At 41.5% G+C, this 18,323-nt stretch overlaps 2 protein-coding genes across 4 annotated transcripts; one reads left to right on the top strand and one right to left on the bottom strand.

Moving 5' to 3' along the window:
- Positions 1-9,003: 9,003 nt before the first annotated feature.
- On the bottom strand, positions 9,004-12,997 carry pctp (phosphatidylcholine transfer protein). The gene is made up of 6 exons (XM_029508627.1): positions 12,831-12,997; positions 11,688-11,805; positions 11,154-11,233; positions 10,880-11,051; positions 10,301-10,368; positions 9,004-9,641 (listed from the first exon to the last, which is right to left on the bottom strand). The coding sequence occupies exons 1-6, from the start codon at positions 12,957-12,959 to the stop codon at positions 9,567-9,569; spliced, it is 642 nt and encodes a 213-aa protein (XP_029364487.1). The 5' UTR covers positions 12,960-12,997; the 3' UTR covers positions 9,004-9,566.
- Positions 12,998-13,581: 584 nt separating this feature from the next.
- On the top strand, positions 13,582-17,040 carry tmem100a (transmembrane protein 100a). 3 transcript variants are annotated; one of them, XM_029508840.1, is made up of 3 exons: positions 13,584-13,709; positions 14,655-14,757; positions 15,380-17,040. In XM_029508840.1, exon 3 carries the CDS (start codon positions 15,473-15,475, stop codon positions 15,878-15,880), a length of 408 nt encoding a protein of 135 aa, XP_029364700.1. In that variant the 5' UTR covers positions 13,584-13,709; positions 14,655-14,757; positions 15,380-15,472; the 3' UTR covers positions 15,881-17,040. The 3 variants fall into 3 exon arrangements, with proteins under 3 accessions (XP_029364699.1, XP_029364700.1, XP_029364701.1); XM_029508839.1 differs by lacking the exon at positions 14,655-14,757 and having other exon boundaries at positions 13,582-13,709; XM_029508841.1 differs by lacking the exon at positions 13,584-13,709 and having other exon boundaries at positions 13,750-14,757.
- Positions 17,041-18,323: the final 1,283 nt, after the last annotated feature.

Consider the following 18,323-nt stretch of genomic DNA (forward strand, 5'->3'; position numbering starts at 1 on the left):
AAACACTTTCGATTCCTCCCGGTATGTGCGGATTCAAGGGCAAAGCCGTAATGAGCAGTGGCATTAATGATACTGCAAGATGTGCTCCTGCCACGGCCCGGATTACTGCAGTTAACTGCCTTTGTAATGGGCCCTTTTTTTATTTTTTTATTTTTTTCCTCTTCAGGCACGTGTTTCGAGAAGAGCCGACGAGGAGCAGGATTCAATCATATCTGAGCGCCTTAGTGGAAAGCAGGGAGAGGATGTGCGCTTATTACCGCTCGTTACTGCCGTGGTTATAGCGCGGCCAGGCCAAGGCGAGGCGGAGGGGGGAGAGGGAAACCCCACCTTTCATTTTTCTGATGGTTTTCCCTTTTTTTTTTCTTTTTTTTTTTTTTTGAAGACACAAATATGAAGCCAGTCGGTTTGGAGTTTGGCATTTCCCCTCCTGGTTTTATGCATGAGCAGCATGGTGACAAACTAAATAGGAATTTCAGCATCATACAGCATTGGAGTGTGGAATGATAATTACAGTTATACTGCCATAGCTATTACGCCCCCCCCCCCCAAAAAAAAAACCTCCCACTTTGTTTGTGAAATGCAACGGCATGAGGGTGACTGGCCTTTGATTCTGGGAATCAGTAAATCAGTCTACAGGCTACAATGAGACATCTCATTTGAGGCATTTGTGGGTTTATTGGTCCCAAAATGCCCTCCCTCCCTCCCTCTCTCCCTCTCTCCCTCCCTCCCTCAATCCATCTCTGACCAACACAGCGTTTTTATTTATTTTTTTCCTAATACTGTTAGGAAGTTTATAGAAGAGCACTTAAGTTCACAGACGGGTTTACTGCTGGCTCCGCGCGCTCGGTGTGAAATAACAAACATTTCTCTTAAAACTGCTCAGTAGAAAGTGCGTCCTTAATGAAATCCAAATAGCAGCGGGGAGACACACAGATTCATATCTGTCTTCTTCGGGGTCAACGCAGACTTTACTGCTGCGTCACTCTTAATTAATCTGACAATCATGGTGTAAAACGCAGCAACACTGACTTCACACTGACCCGTTGTAAGAAACTGTCAGGGAAAAACATTTTGATTCCAACGCAGGAGAAGATATGAAAGACTGTAAAAAGATATCGCTCCGCCAATCAGATCTTGACCTCTGCGCTGATCCTGCAGCATTATGGAGTCCCTTTGAATGTCTGGCCCTTTTGTTTTGAGGGATTTAAATAAAAGCAGAGCCAGTTGCAGCTTTTCAGGAAAGAGTAAGAATGAAGGGCACCATCATCATCATCATCATCATCTTTGTGTGCCAGAACTTAAAAACATCCTGGCAGGTGAAATGACCAGAGAAATGGCAGGAAGCCTGGATGAAAAGGTCGTTTAACGTCAAATCAGCTTTTACAGCTCCCGTGTTCCCTGGAAATGACGGAAATGTCGATACCTACTGATTGATTGGTCGGTCGGGGCGGCGTGACCAGGTCCAAACAGGAAACAGCTAATGTGGAGGAAAAGGCAACAACATGACAGTCCGATCATCAGGTGGCTTTTTAAAGTCACTCCTGGTTTTAAATACAACATCTGGCTCCTCCAGTGGTTACTCTGGCAGTGAGCCAGGAAGACTTAACCGTGTGATTGGCTCATTCGACCCAGAATAATTTGAATATGCCATAAATCACTGTTTAAAAAAAAATAATAATAATAATAATAATTTCCCAATAGAGTGCCTGTCAACTAAATCATTCAGACTCTTTAAAAAGCTGCTCTGAAAATCCCAGACACATTGACATAATACTGCTGGACAAGACTACACCAGTCAGGTCAAAAGCTTGTTTCATTTTTCAAAGACAAAAACTTCACCTTGGTTTCCTGCAGCTCTAGTGTTTCTCTGCTGTTTCTCTGCTGGTATTAGTGTGATTTAGTCTGATCCAAATAATCCCTGAAGGTTAAAACGCCGCTCCAAGAAAAGCACTTGGTTGGTGCCAGCACCAAATCATGCTGTTTATCATTCCTCGGTAAACATGTCTCTGCATTACAAGCATTTTTAACCAACACCCTTATTTTCTGAATGCTTTATACCTTCTGCCATCTGAATAAGACATTGAGCTTATCAGCACATACTTTGGTTTTATGTGAACGGTTACGGGTAATGGCATAATTTGAGGTGTGGGATCCTGGAAGTTATATTTAGCCAGAGAGACGCATCTACTCGGTAGTCAATCAAAAAAAAAAAATAAATAAAAAAAGTAAAAAAATAAAATAAATAACACACTTAGACAGATCGTGGAGGAAACGTTCTGACACTTTTAAGTTGGTGTTATGTTTTGTTAAAAACAAATTGTTCCTGCGTCTGAGGTGTGCTGCCCTTTTGGCTTATCACAAAAAGACAATATCTGTCCTCGGATGACAAAGAGCGGAAAACTGACAAAGCTGAGAGTGAAAACAGATTCTTCTCCTCAGTATCCAGAAAAGAAACGCTTCACCTACTTTATGTTCAGCCGTTCGTGCTGCTTTGTTTCAAGCTGCTTGGCTGACTGCGGGTCTGGCCTGCTGATTGCAGTGATAGACATGGAGGAATCTGGCTCTGGCTGCCAGAAACCACAGAAGAAAAAGGAGAGGACCCTCAGTCTGCCGTCGGCCCGCGCCGGTAGGCTGAGGTAAACACAAGCCGTCCTTCCTTGGTATGCAGGGCTTATGTTGGCCCCGAGTGGAGCTGCGACTCAGAGGAGGTGCCAGTCTGTGGTCTGCTCAGCAGAAAACACAATTATTTTTAATGAATGCAAAAGAGAGACCAGAAAAAAAAAAACAGAGGAAAACAAATAGCTGGCATTAGCCGTGCAGTCTGCAGCACACAAGCATTACTGTTATGCAATCAAATCCAAACCAGCAGCGACAAGCAGAAGAGTTTAGGCTTTTAAATTTAGACATGAACTCACTTTCAGTGGCCTGTAAAGAGGAGGAGGTCTTCACTGCAGCGTCACTAACAGAAGCTGTTGGACTGCTCATTTCACTCACAAATCACCAGTTTCACAGCGGTTCATCCATGCTGAGCCGTTTCGCAGCTTTCAAACTTTGAAACTGAGCTTCCTGAAAACCTCTCCCATCCAGAAATATGAAAACTTGTACCAGGTCATTAATTTGGTTGGAGAAAAAAAAAAAAAAACATTAAAAACCTGCTCTGCAGCTGCATATTATTTGAAGCCTACATGAAGCCAGTTATTTGGTTTCACATTGGTCGAACGTTGGTCACCTGAGATTCATCAGGGTCTCAAAGTAGGACATAAAGAAGCAACAAGGTGAAACTGTCCAGGGCCTATCTGGCCCTCACCTTATGTCTGGTGGGTTCACCTTCAGCACCCCCCGATGCTGCAAAGATCAGCAGGTGTAACAGATGAACGGACGGAAACGAGAGCTACACTGCGAGCTCTTGCTTTAAGCACAGTGACAGAACAAGAAGAAACCAACTGACACCCGGCAGATTATTCAGTCTGTCACGCTGGCGGTGAAGCAGAAGAGAGAGGTAGGGGGGAAAAAAAAAAAAAAAAAAAAAAAAAAAAGGGAGTTTTAGCCATTTTCCTGTTGTCGAAAACAGAAGGAGCTCACTTGAAAAGCAACCCGAAAACGGTAGTTTGGATAATCGTTGTTTGCACTTGTTTCCCCAGCAAATAATGGCTGTCACCAGGGTTCAGAATGTACAGTACAAATAGTCGAGGAATCAGCTTCAAAATACTGGCACTGTTCAGAGTCTGTTTGCCAAGCGTGAGGATGGAAAAAGAGTAAGACAGACACCGAAGGACTAAAATCTTAGAGATGTTAAAGACATTAGGATGGCGGAACAGCGGCTGGATGTTGTGTGTCGAAAATAAGGTAAAAATGCATTTTTTTTTTTTTTTCTTAAACTCAACTTTGTTGCAGTTTCCTAAATGCACACATCGATCATATCTAAATTACACAGCCTGAAGACAACTCCCTCTTTTATAGGAAACCAGTCATCTGAATAAGCACTTAGTCTTTGTACAGTTTGATGAATTATCACTGGCTGAGGTTGAATTACCTCAAAATGTCCAGCGTTTGATTTACTCCACTGAAGAATGGCAGGAGAAATACAGCCGAGATGCAGTCACTAGTGTTAACTGCAATGAAGACTTTATTATGCAACTTCTGCAGCCTGAAGGGTGAATGTTAGAGAGACATCAGGACATTATCAGCTGGGATCAATCCAAGTTTTTATATTAGTTAAATGACTTCACTGCAGACTTGGTTTTTTACTAATAAGCCCCAGTGGAAGTGGAGAAAACCTATTAAAATACTACGATTTATCATTTGAGAGCAGAAATCTAAATGTTCAAAATGTAAAAAGTCAAAATATTATCCTTAGATAACATTCCTTTTAGCTCTTAATTTAATGCCTGCAGCTCATGTTTAATCACTAAAGTGTTTCAGTCCAAAAGCTCAACTATTACTGGGAAAAAAAAAAAAAAAAAAAAAATTTAAAATCAGAATTCAATACGCAGAACTACTGATGATCAATTTTCTTTGGACAGAAGAGCCAGAAGATTTTGACTCTGAATTATGGAAAGTACTGGCAGATGTTGAACTGGCTGGTTTTGTGATTTTTTTTTTTTTGATTGGCCATACAGCTAAATAAGAGACACTGTGCTTTAACACAATCCAACAAACACAAAAGTGCCGCAGAGCAAATGTTCTACTATGGAATCAACTACGGTGAAGTAAAATAAAACAAATGAAGGAAAATGATTCTATAAGTAACTTAAATAACAATTGTAATAAAAGAAAAGAACAATAGAAGTAAATAAGTGAGTGAATGTATTGTTGTAGTAGGTGAAAATAAAGGACTGACAGGTATCATGTCCACTGAAGGGCTTGTTGAGAGTCTGAAACCCCACAACTGCAGAGACCACGTCCAAAACCTTCTGTAGTTCTATCAAAGCCAACAAACCATCGAGCACGCTCAGGATACAACGACCGGCCGGCGGTGAGGAACCGAGAGAGAGAAGGCACCGTCTGAACCAACCGCCCTCGAATATAGATTCAGTGTCTTTAGATTGTCTGCCTTCCTGGATGGGAGGGACAATAAATAAGTAATCATTTATTATATAAAAAAAAAAAGCAAGAAGGAAAGGAAATCTAAGCACTGAAATTGGCTTCTGGTGGTTAAAAAAAAAAAAAAAAACAGGTTCACATTGAGCTTTTATGTGAATCTGCATGTATAACAGGGCAAAAAGCCCTCCAACCAAAGTACAGCCAGAGTGTAGAAAAATGCATAAAAGCCTTATTCAGGATCAAGGATTCCCTCGAGTACACCAATATCTCCAATAGTAATCTATTAAAAAACACACACACATGCACGCACACACAAAAAGACTTTGAAAAATAGGCTTCCAAGTGGAGCCATTATTTTGTTACCTCTGGCAGACAGCGAGGCACCTGGGAAATCTGAGCTGACGTTAAGGGGGAGCAGCAGTCCAGCAGAAAAACTATATCACTTTCTTAAGCTAATTAGCCCTGTATATTACCAATCAAAAGAACCTCACTCTGAAACACAATGGTCAGCCAAGAAATATATTTGTCTTCCATTTGTGAAAAGACTGGCAGTGGAAAGACTCCAGGACTGAATATTATTCACCCAAGACATTCCAGGGGATAAAAAGTTGAATTAAAGCGGGATCTAAGCGTCTGATTTTTGTCACTGCTACCGCTGTTATTCCCAAACAAACGCACGAGAACTCAGCTGAAACAAGATCGCACCATTTCAAATCCGATCAGTCATACACCGATGGATGAAACTGGATTTTTACATTATATATAATAATACATACAATTGCTTGACTAGAAACCTCAGCAAACTTCATAATCAAGTAAAATACTGATCAAGTCTGAGCTCTATCACATCTTATTTGTTTTACTTTGCTGGGAAGAAAACGATCACTAAACTACATCCTGAAGGTTTTCATGAAAACAAACCCAAGACCTCCACTTGAAGTTCTTTTAATTTTATTCTCAGCACTGATAGGCTTTGCCTTACTTTCTACAATCCTCCACAGATATGTTTTTAAAATCTTACATAATATCTAATATAATAATAACCAGGGTGGATCCAAAAAGCCTTGAGGATGCTTCTTTTAGAGTATCACACAACTAAAACATACAACCTCTGAAGCAGAGCTTATAAATCAACATCTGGATAAATTCAGACAGCTGTTAGTTAGAAAATTCTATTTAATACAATATAAATTACAATGCTAGCATGCTCCTGGTGACATTGTAAATTAACATTAAGACATCCAAATCTGTAACGCACTTTGAGTTGCATGAAATGTGCCACTTATTCAATAATTCTTCAGTTTCTGCTTTTTTATTTTTTTCTTAGTCAATATCTGACTGAATGTCCTACGGAGGACACCAACTGTCGCAGCGTTACAGGTACAGTGCAGCTCTTTGCGTGCAACTTCCTTTTCACATATGTTTTCCAGTATATCATAAATATTATAGCAGGTACTTAGTTAATGGTAAAGCTGTCTTTCCATGTTTGACCCATCAATCTGAGGTTGGGGGGCTTTCTGAGAACATTACAGTAAGCAGGACTTTGGTCAGTGTGCACATTTCACCACCAGAGGGGGTAAAAACATCACAGATCAGTCTGGTGCAGATGTCTTGTTGTACGCAGCAGCCTGATGCTGAAAGCCAATCCTGCTTTATTTATGAATAAACCAAGCCATGAGCTTTCTATCTTTATCATTCATTATGGCGCCGTGTTGTATATATCGAATATGCACTTTTTTAAAAATTGATTTAAGGCACTATCATTTATTTTATGTTTATATAATGAGCCATACAGGAATGTGTTTGATGCCCTGTCTTTGGATTATCTGCTGCTTTAGAAGAATGAGATGCCGTTGGAAGATGGAAACTTTAGAGGTAACGGTGTCGAGGCAAAGGTGAGGTGGAGTGAGCAAAAATATAAACACAGACACACAGAGCAGACAGTTCAGTTCGCTCCGGGGACTGACGCGTTTGGATCGTCTTGTTTTCGCAATAAAACCCACCTCACATGGAGCTCAAAAAGCTGCACGGGTTTTAATTGAGTCTACAAATCATACGGTGGAGGACCTGAACTCCTCTGGCCTCCCTTCAGGTCTCCTTTTTCAAGTCCAAAGTTGGCATGCTTAACAAAAGATAAGACACAGAGATCTGTCTTAAATGGAACACCACAAATACTCTGACGTCTGAAATATAATCGCAGTCTTTGGCACCGTCAATAACCAGAGATCAAAGAGACAGAGAACATCATTTCCAAATATCTGGACTTGATTTGTTATCGCTCTTCAGCTACAACTTTCAGTTTACTGTCATGGTGCTGGATGGAGGTGGAGGATTGATCTTTGGGGGGGTCAGGTCCACTGCACCAACAGCAAAGTGACCTCGTAGGAAACTGCAACCATCTTGTTCCGTCAGGAAACATCTGGGCCAACACCAGCTCAGTAAAATGAAAAACGGTGTGTCAGCGAGGAGGGCTGGAGGGTAGAAGTCACTTCTACCTCTGTGGCGGAGCAGTTATCAGGAGGATTAGAGGGGCAAAGAGGAAACGACCCTGTAATTCATTGTTCCCACTGAGTGCTCCTCGGAGGCTGAAGGAAGAGGGCTCAAGATGTCTGCCTGGCCTTTAAAGCAACACTGGCGGACCATACGAGGCTGTTGTCGCGTCAACATCTTTGAATTTTGGCCCGTTTTAGGAAATCAACAAGGATTTGTGAAAGAAAATTTGACTAGACACTTGGACAAGTCTAGAAATCCTCTCCGCTTCACACCGACAGTCGCTATCTGCAGATGCACAGTACGAAAACTCACCTTCAGCTGCAGGCACGGCGAACATCAGCCTCACTGGGACGTCGCTGTCTGCAACCATATTCTGCTTTTGTGGACGGGAAGGCGCCATCACAGCTGATCACCTGTTGGAGACGGAAAAACGCTTCAGGGGCCGACTTTGATCATTCCTGCTGAAACTTAACACGAGAACCTCTGCAGAAGATTTAAAGGGACGTTTGGGAATGTTTGCCTAAAAAGAGTCCAAACTTCCTCTTTTTATAGGAAATGACTGCTGCCTTAGACGCCAGAGGCCGTTTGTCTCAGCAGACAACAGGCCGAGCAAACAAACATTCAACTCCAGAAAAAGCACATAAAGCTGGACTATAACAGAAATGCATGTTTCATTTGGTGACGTCATGTTTGTTGGGCTCCATTTGAAGCCTTCAGCAGGTTGCCTTATCTGCGTCACCTACCTGCGGCAGGTGTGTCCGGCTAAAAGCCAAAGAGTCCCTCCTGCTGTTTGGAAAAACTAACGAAGCGCAAACTGCGCGCTTTTACGTGTCACGTGACGCTGTCGCGTCGCTGTCACGTGACGCCGGATTTGATGGACGGTCCAGTCAGCGGCTTTGGCGTCATAGATGCGTCATAATGGCGTCATAAAGGCGCGATCGGCACTTCCGGGTTGCTGGCGATTCGTTTTGTTTTTTCATTGAAGAAAACTTTAACAACATGACGACTCTGAGAAATTAAAACTAAAACGACCGCGTTTTCTATTAGTGGATTTTTACATTTAGCTACAAGAGAAATTTTTAAATTAGAATCAATTCTTTTCTCCGGCAAAAATATTTAAAAAACTAATCACATAAAAGACACAATCTGAGAAGCTCTACTGATTGGTGGAAAACCAGCAGATCTGGAAACACCACATTTTATCATTTATTTATTTGTATGATGTAATCCCAAATATTTCTTTTTAATCTTATTATTAATTGGATTATGATGAGTTAGACAGCGGGAGGAAAAGTAGCGAATTCATGCATCTAATTGTCAGTTTATTCATTTCAAATATTATTTAAAATATTACACAGCAGTAGTAATTTCATGAACCGAAACGATGACTCATTTAAAATGAGCCTGAGCACTGAGGTACTACAGTGATACGTCAGATATTTCATTAAAGTAAAGGAGTGAATTCCAATAAACTGAAACAGATGATGAGAAAGTTCCAGTGTCAACTTCCACACAAAAAATAAAGTTGTAATGCATCTTTCATTTATTAATTTGAATTCTTTTATTCATCCCAGAGAGGTGAAATTGCAAACATAAACAAACATTGCAAACATTGTAAACTTATACAAGACGTACAACTAACGACTAATCAGCTTCACCACATACAGCCGAAGTAATTATTCATTTCATTTTTTTCTTAATGTATAAAGTTTGCTTAAAAAATAATTCTATGAAAGCTCCTAAATTCTGGAGTGCAGTGGAGCTTATAGTGATTGCAGTCAAGACAAACAGCATTGGGTAATACAGCACAAGGGAGTAGATTTGATTCACAGCAGCCTGTCAGTGAGGGGGCTGGGGGCGTTCATGCAGAACATGCCTGAGTAAATATCAGCCCGCACCATGTGCCCATTCATTTCATTACAGTACAGTCAAATTTGATCAGGAAAAATTAAAAACACTCTCCAAACACTAAAACAATAAAATTGATCGAAGCCCTTGTGCACGAGGTTCTTTTGTCCCAGCAGGTGCATTCATTTTTTCTGGCAGTAGTTTCGGTAGTTGCTGCAGGCCTTCTGCATGTCAGTTAAGAAACCTGGAACTCCACTCTGTTTCACAAAAACACACACAGAGAGGATCTGTCAGTGAAGGTCACAAACAGAGTGATGAGCTGCTGACATCATCCCGCCACACGTCTGTGAACCGTCTTTAAAGCCCCCGTCGAGGCCGCACTCTGTTGGGAATCCTCGAGTAAGGCGTACATTTCAAAGATCCTGATGTTCTTAGGACGTTTTCCAAGACAGACAAAGTTTTAATATCTATACGTGTGAATAGAAGCACAATCAGCTGGATTTAAAAACAAAAATAGAAATACACAATATGAGAGGCATTCCTATGCGGACAGGTGATTTAGAGTTATCTGTCAAGACATCTTTGTTAAGAAATATCTCTAAATGCTGCAGATTTAAATAAGCTAACCAAATAAATCAAGCAAAAGTTAAATTATATTCAGCTCCTTCCAAAACATGGGAACAAAAACAACTTACAGACTTCTGATGTTTGACAGAAAGCCCTGATTCAAACCACTTGCGTTGAGTCACACTTTATTTACCCCAGTGAGGAGGAACTTCTCTGCATGTGACCCATCTGCAACTGTTCAGCGAGGCCTTCAGCTATTTAACGGGTCAGTCAGATTTAAAAAGGTTTTCTGTAAACTTGCTTTGTGTTTATTTAATGTACTGTAGTAAAGCAGAAGTTGTGCGCTCACCTTAGCGGCCCAGTTCACCAGCCAGGTGGGAATCATACCTCCAGGGTTGTCAAAGTAGTTCAGGAAAACTAAAATAAAGCACATGTTTATGGTTTATGGCAGAGCTGAAACTAATGACTGCGTTCAAACAGAAATCTGTCGTACCTTTATTCTGTTTTTTTAGTTTTATTCCAATCACAATCACCTCTCACAAATTTCCAAACATTAAAGCTGCACATAATGACTGCGTGGTAAATGTAACATAAAAACAACATCAATGTTTTGTTTCGTCTTTTAATTCTGGAATAATTTAAAGCTAATTTAACTGAATTACAATCTCAATAACAAAGTTTAAATCCACTGAACATCAGCTTCATTCATTTAATTGGTTTTGCAGAGATTTCCTCCATAAGAAAAGTTTCCCAATTCCCAGTTGTCCCAAATAAACAGACTTGAACAATATCAAATATAAAAGTGACAATTGCGCCAGTTTGGTTCTTTCAAACAGCCAACAGATCAAACTCTTAAATACACTTTATCTACAGTTTAGACTCAATGGCCACTGAATCAGATACGTGAATGCACTAAAAGCGGTGTTACCTTTTGTTCCACAGGCTCCGTCTCTCTCCAGGGCGACGCTCTGCTTGTAGTCTTTCACCCGCAGCACGCCGCTCTTCTCCGCACACGGCGTCTCCGGAGAACTTCTGGCCAGGATCACCCAGATCTTCCTGCCATCCACATCCAGGTCCCTCCTCTCCCTGACGTACACATACTGAGGTTTTGGTGCTCAGGGAAGAGACCGTGGAAGCATTTCTCTCCACAACCACGTCTGATGTGGAGTGGGTGGAAATACATCTTTAAAGCAGAAGGATACATCTCTGTTTGACAGAGGAAATGGGTATTTCACTTCCCAGTAGATCGCAGATTGGCCATCAAAGTCCTTCTCATAGAGCTCTGTGTGAAAACATGGCAAACATTTAGTAAACAGCAGCTGTAGATGGATGAAAAGTGATAGAAAAGGATGTATCCTGAGAAGGCATTACTACTGAGAAATAACTTTTTGGAGTGGAGGAGAGAAACAAAGCCACGACAGAGTAAACTGCAGCTTCTACAAAATAATCAAAATTTTAACTACTTTATTTTTGTTTCTACCAGACGAGGCAACTACGTGACAACTGTGCAACATGTTACCTTGGTGCTGTAGACGTGCATGAAGGCAAGGACCAAAAGTTAAAAATATTATATGCTATGTATATGAAAAAAAAGATTAAGAAAACAAAAAGCTGCAGCCAACAAACCGCAGTGATGAAGAAAACTTAAAACTTCATTTGTATACAGCAGAAGACGGATTAGGGGAATTTTATTCGGATGACTGTATGAACCTTTTTTTTTTTTTTTTTTTTTTTACCTTTCACATATCCATCCCAATGTTTCCGATAGGTCAGGTCCATGTAGACGTCTGCACAGAGCTCTGGAGTGCAGTTGGCGAGCCCACCAAAGACTTTGTACTCATAAAGTCCAGTTGTCTGAAAACAAGAAATAAATGTTGGATTTTCCAAAAGCTGGTTGCAAAAGCCCCACCCTGCGGTATGTAACTAATCCCAAAGCACATAACACTGATTAGAGCCACTCTGTGTTACACCCTTTCTCACTCTCAGAGAGGAAGGGTGTTGGATTTGATTCAGGAGTTCAAATCCAGTTAACACCCTCAACTGCAATAAACAAACTGGACTGCAATTGAATTTATGTCAGCTTGAATGCAGACGTCATTCTCAGAGGCAAACCGTCCGATTAGGCAAACCAGGCATTCGCTTGGAGCCCCAGGCCCTAAGAGGCCCTTTGGGGCCCCCAAACTGCCCTCTCTATGTTTAGATAGATGCAGGTAGTTCACCACTCGTCATACTGACTTCATTAAGAAGTTGTTTGGCTTTCAAATTGTCTCCAAAGGCTCCAAAGTCAAATATCAAATATGATATTCTCACTTATTGTGGAGCTTTTTTTTTTTTTTTTAATAAACTTTGCATTAAACACAATAGAATTACTTAGTTAATCATTACTTTTCCTCAGACATTCAACATTAATCAAAGTAAATCTGATTGTACGGTTCAACTCCTGAATAAGAATTTAATATAATCCGGGTTTTTATAAATTATTACGATTAAATTACAGCCCGAAATTATTTCAGTCTGCTGTCAACAAATACAAGACGGATGCCGAATTAAAACCTGTATTTTTTAGTTTCAAAAATATATTTAATAATCCATGCAAACAGCGGGGGAAAGGTGAGAGAGGTTGAAATCCTTTAAAATAAAAATATTTTCAAGGAAGTTTGGCGCAGCCGGACGGAGGTTCTGGCCGCACTTCCGGGTTTGTCTCGAAGAGACGTCAGCTGATTTGTTTACGGATGTTGACAAGAAATAAACAACATAAAAGAAAACACCGCAGAAGCTGCAGTTTTATCGTTTGTGTGGAAATTGAGCATTCATTCATTCTTCCGTCAGTGTCGGTCGGTTTCCGGTACTTCCGGTCTGTTTTGGGGATTTTTCCGTACTTCGTCGTGGAGCCGGTAAATCGTCACCCCGTTCGTCTCGGTGAAAAGCTCCCATCCTCCGTCCAGCTGCGGCTCGTCCAGCTCCCTCCACGCCTCCTGGAACTCCTCATCCGCGAACTGCAGCGCCATGACGGCTCCCGTAGGCTCCACCTGTCCGCGCGCACTGCGCATCCCGCAGGTGACATACGAGCTTCCGGGTTCAAGCCTTCAAAATAGAGGTGTTTTTAGAAACGCATTTTCTGACACTTTTTGAGAGCACAAAGTGAGTAAAACTTTATTATAAATGTGTTGGGCAATTTACCTTTGCTTTTATTTTTATTAAAACACTTTCTGTTTGAAACATTCCTCTTCCTGTTTTTATCTGACATTATCTGTTGATTTTCTAACTTTGCCTCGTTCAAAAATTAAAAAAATTAGATAATCTGTTTTCCTTATTTAAACTTTAAAACCCTAACCCTAACAACATGCTTTTATTTTTATTAAAACATTTTCTGTTTGAAACATTCCTCTTCCTGTTTTTATCTGACATTATCTGTTGATTTTCTAACTTCTAACTTCTAACTAAAATAGTAATAAAAAAAAGGAGATCATCTGTTTTCCTTATTTAAACTTTACAAATCTAGACTTCAAAATAAGTGCATCAGATGAACCTCTCTTGAGGTTTATTGTGGAATACTTCACCGGAAGAGGGGATTTCTCTAATGATGCGGAGCTTCACGGGTCAGCCATCCTCAGGGTCCCTGGATGAGGATGGCAGTCCGGATCTGAACCTGCGGACCCTCCGGACCCTCCGGACCCCTGAAGGGGGACTCACTTTGGACTTTTCATCAGATCGACCTGACTGAAGGTTTTAGGAGCGCCATGGAAGGAAGCTGTGAGGTAACTTCACTTTTCTTATTTCTGCACAAAGAACGGAGAAAAGCTTGCGTTTGGAGGGGAATTGTTCCGTTTTGGTCAGTTAATGTTAAAGAGTATTCCTAAAATAACAACTTCAGGCAGAGCTCCAGTTACAGTCAACAAAACCGTTAACTTCAGAATTTAATTTGGACTTTTATATTGAATAAAACACGAAGACAGTTCATCTATCTTTTTTCTGGTTTTCTTGCTGTTTTAACACTTTTGATCTTTTTCCATATGTGCCCATTTTAATTTCTCCTCATGCTTATTTCAGATTAAATCAATCTGCAAAATTGATTTACTATGATTACTTGTTCAACATTTCCTTTTCAGTGATCTTAAACTGAATACCTTCCCTATTGAATACATTTTATAATAAATCAATAATGACGGTGAATTGAGGTGAAACGAATATGCCAACTGGAAAACACTTTAATTTAATCTGCACCGGAATCTATGAAAGAAACAGTTTTTGTTCTGTTTTTTCTTAGTTTTATCTTTTTTCTGTCTTTTATCTGTTGCCAGATAAAAGACTCAGAAACTAAACTGTACAAAAGGCTTTCTTTGGTTGGCTTTTGGGGTCTGAGTAAGATCTTCCTCAACATTAGATGATCTGTGTTTGTGGGACGATCATAGATAATTGGAGATTGATGAAACAGGAATAAATTGCAGACGTGACAAGATGAGGTGAAACAAATGAAAACGTCCACAACACGCTGCATCCTTCAGAGGACACAGTCCATAAAGACCTGATCCTTCGTAGACCTTCAAAATCAGTTTTTGCTTTGCACCATCAACACGGCTTTAGATTTCGAGGTTTATAACCATTAATGAGACCGAATACTTCATCAGGAACTTTGTTGCTTTACTGACATATTATTTCTTTTGCCAATTGAAGGATTGACTATTGTGTCCTTGGTTTCCCAGCAAAATGAGGACGAATATGAAGAACTGACAACAATTTCAGCGTCCTCTTCTGAAGGATGTGGCCTCTGAATCAGGACGCTGCTGTCGTCTCCTTTCAGAAAAGGTTTTATGGAACGATTCATGTGATTCATTTTTGTCCTCCACCTTTATAAAAGACGACAAATCTCAACCTTAACTGTCATTCATTTTCTGCGAAGTGAAGCTTTTACTTTGTCCTAAATTTTGTGGTAAAATGGAAAATGCTCAACTTTTGGAGGATTTGAGCAGTGAGGCCTAACAACGAAAACAGTGTTTCCCACTTATTGTCACTCAGAGTCTGAATCACATTTTTGCTCACACCAGACGTGACGGTCGCGGTGGTGGTGGGGGGGCTGGATGAGTGCTTGTGAAATTGTTGGTGATTTCGAAGCTCCTCGCATTTCACGGAGCAGTTTGTAATGTCATATCCCGCGCTCTCCAGGGAATGTCTCAGCTTGTGCTGGGCCGAGCGCTCCTGCGTCATTCAGCCCCCCCCAGCTGTGTTGGGAGGCGGCGGGGACTGTGCCAAGAGGTTACAGGGGTTTATTAAAGCAGCATGTGGGGGGTCAGAAAGTGGTGGTAAATTGTGAAATGTGGGGTTGAATGCCAACAAAACAGCATCTGAAGGTCTTTGTGTGTCCCCCCCAAGGAGCTGCAGCCGGTGTTGAGCAACAGGCCTTTAATAAATGGTGTCTTTCTCCACTCAGACCGGGAGATCGTAGCCAGGAAAAGGGGGTGAAAGGCCAAACGCCGAGGTGGCCATCTGTGGTTGGTTAAAAAAAGGGTCGCCCAACCTTGCAATGCCAGAAGACGCCCATAAGGACGCCATGAGGACACCTGCGACCCCGGAGAAGGCCGACAACAACAACGAGCGCCCCCCAGCCGTCGCGACCGCGGTCAATGTGCCCCTGGTCAACGAGGTCCAGCTGACCGCAGCCACCGGCGGGGCCGAGCTGTCGTGCTACCGCTGCACCGTCCCGTTCGGCGTGGTGGTGCTCATCGCGGGCATCGTGGTCACCGCCGTGGCCTACAGCTTCAACTCTCACGGGTCCACCATCTCTTACTTCGGCCTGGTGCTCCTCTCGGCCGGACTGGTGCTCTTGGCGTCCAGTGCCGTCTGCTGGAAAGTGAGACTGGAGCGGAAGAAGGAGCGGCGACGGGAGAGCCAAACCGCCCTGGTGGCAAACCAGAGGAGTATTTTTACTTGATCTATAATTTTGAGAACACAAATCGTAAATATTTTTTTACAGCCTGCAGTGGTCTGATCTTCGCGTGGTTTGGAGCTGGACGACCAGCTGGAAGCAGATATCTGTCCCACATGTGCTGCTGGATGTCAGACCCGTAAAAAAAAAAAAAGAGAGCGCGAGAGAGAGAGAGAAAAGAAAAAGCTTTGACTCTCAAGGTCTCGGAACTGAAAGCTTTTGAAGACATTGTGAGGGATCTATTTGTCAAACAGAGGCTGCATGCAGCATCTGGCGAGCTGGGAACGCAGCCAGAAGGAATGTATCACAATTAAGATGAATTACCACTGTGCAGAGCCGTGCAGAGGAAGTCTCCCATTAATCTGCTGTTGGATGTGGATGCTTTGATTGTAATGGGAGGGGTTGTTGGTTTTAAGAGCCCAGGAAAGAAGGAAAGGGGGGAAAACTGGAAAATCCAGGACCATGATTCATTTTCTACTCTTCAACTTGCACATATCCAACATTGTTAATCTCACAGGGAGCGATAATGAAGAGCCTTTTATGGACACATGGTACTGGTCAAAATCTGAAGATATGGAAAGTGACGTCATTTCACCTTAAAGGTCCCATATTTGAACTCCGTTGTTTTTATCTCACGTCGTCATGTCCATGAGAAGGTTCGTCTGTAGGAACCAAAAACAATCTCAATCTAGTTTTACATCAGATTTCAGATGACCAGAGAAACCAGATCCTGCAGGGCTGGTTGGCTGGGATTGTGGGCGTGGCTGCTTTGTTGTGACATCACAAAGTACCAGCTGTTTTTTTTTTTTTTTTTTTACCCTCAGTTTCTGAATACAGGCTGTGGACTGAGACCTTTAATACTCCCACTGTGTTCATAACCTAAACCTGATGTGTAATCAAAGGCCTCGTGGAGGTCTATCTTTATACCTTTATACCGTATGGGACCTTTAAATATATATTCACTTAAAGCACTTTGATTGTTCACAATCATCATATTCAGCTTTTGACAAATTTAATGAGTAAAAATCTAAATGTCACTATTTTTCTAGCGTTATTGCTTAAACTGATGAACATAGAACATTTAAATTGTCCACAGTGTACTTCCATATGTGTTCTGTTGTACCCATTTGCATGTATTAACTGGACATCATGAGGTTTAATAAACTCGTGAACACTCAAACTTTGTAAAAGTGTCACAGTTGGCAAGAAGAATGTTTTTTAGTGATTACTAAAAGGTTAGCTTAGCATAAAGCTCTAAACCAAATTAAAAAAAGTGCAAATCAGCATATCCACAGTTTAATGATGAAGATGATGGGTAACCATAACCCTCAGAACCGTTTTCATGGTGTTCCCAAGATTTATGATTAGCTTTTTTAAAAATCCATCCATCAGTCTTTTCCGTCAATACATTCCCACTCTGGATCTTTCTTGGGAAGTATCAGGTAATGTGTGGGACAACTTTCCCAGGCTTTTGCTGTCCGACACTGAAGGAACCCTCCATCTTCTGCCATGTGCTAGTGAGTCAGTCACTTTTACTGTTTATAGGAAATGTGAGTCTGGATGAAACCGACATCAGCGTTTGTGTTTCTTATGTGTCAGAGAGGTGATGAGTTATAACATTAACAACTCTCTGCCTTCGGGGCTGAATTGAAGGAAATGTGACGCACATGTGTCGTGCCTGAGGGTTCACAGACATAACGCACACTGCTGCCTTTTATTTTGATTTTAAATTATCAAAAATAAACATGCTACACACACCTTTCCGTCGACGGCGACGCCGCCGTGCAGTAAAAGTAAAACGGGTGGACAAACTAACACAGTTATAGTAAATGTAAGCGTTGTGAGCTCAGAGAGTTAAATAAAAAAAATAAATTAAATTAACACAAATCAGAGCTGCCCATCTTGTGTTGCACAAGATGTTCAGAAAGGGTGGGGGGATCCCATCATCATCCGTTCTCCAGTTTTGTGCTTTTGTTATGAGGACAAAAGAAGCTTTTTTAGGGGTTGAACTGAATGTTTTGGGGTTTTTTGTGTTATTTTAGATTTTTCATTCAGTCTGACGTTTTATTGAATTTATTTAACATTTCAGTATATAGGTTCCCAGCAGTAAAAGGAAGTTGAACTCTCCTGTTTGACTCTGTTAAGTTTAAAATAGCCTGGACGTGGAAGTGTATTTATAGGCAGGATTTGCGTTCCTATGCATCTCCGTGACACCAGACACTACAACTAAATGGTTTCCTTGCGTCAGAGGAGAACCTACAACACACTTTGTCACTTTTGGGAGATCACCGCCGCACACACGATGGGCTGCAGGCCGGCACCGTGTGGACGCCGAGATCAGATCAGTAACGCAGCAAATGGACACGCGCCTCGGGGACGAAGGTGCCGCCTCCCTGTTTGTCAGGTTGGAGCAGACCAAAGTTGGAAAAATGGGTGACTTGATATGAAG

Source organism: Echeneis naucrates, chromosome 8 (genome assembly GCF_900963305.1).
Source record: "Echeneis naucrates chromosome 8, fEcheNa1.1, whole genome shotgun sequence".
NCBI lineage: Eukaryota > Metazoa > Chordata > Actinopteri > Carangiformes > Echeneidae > Echeneis > Echeneis naucrates.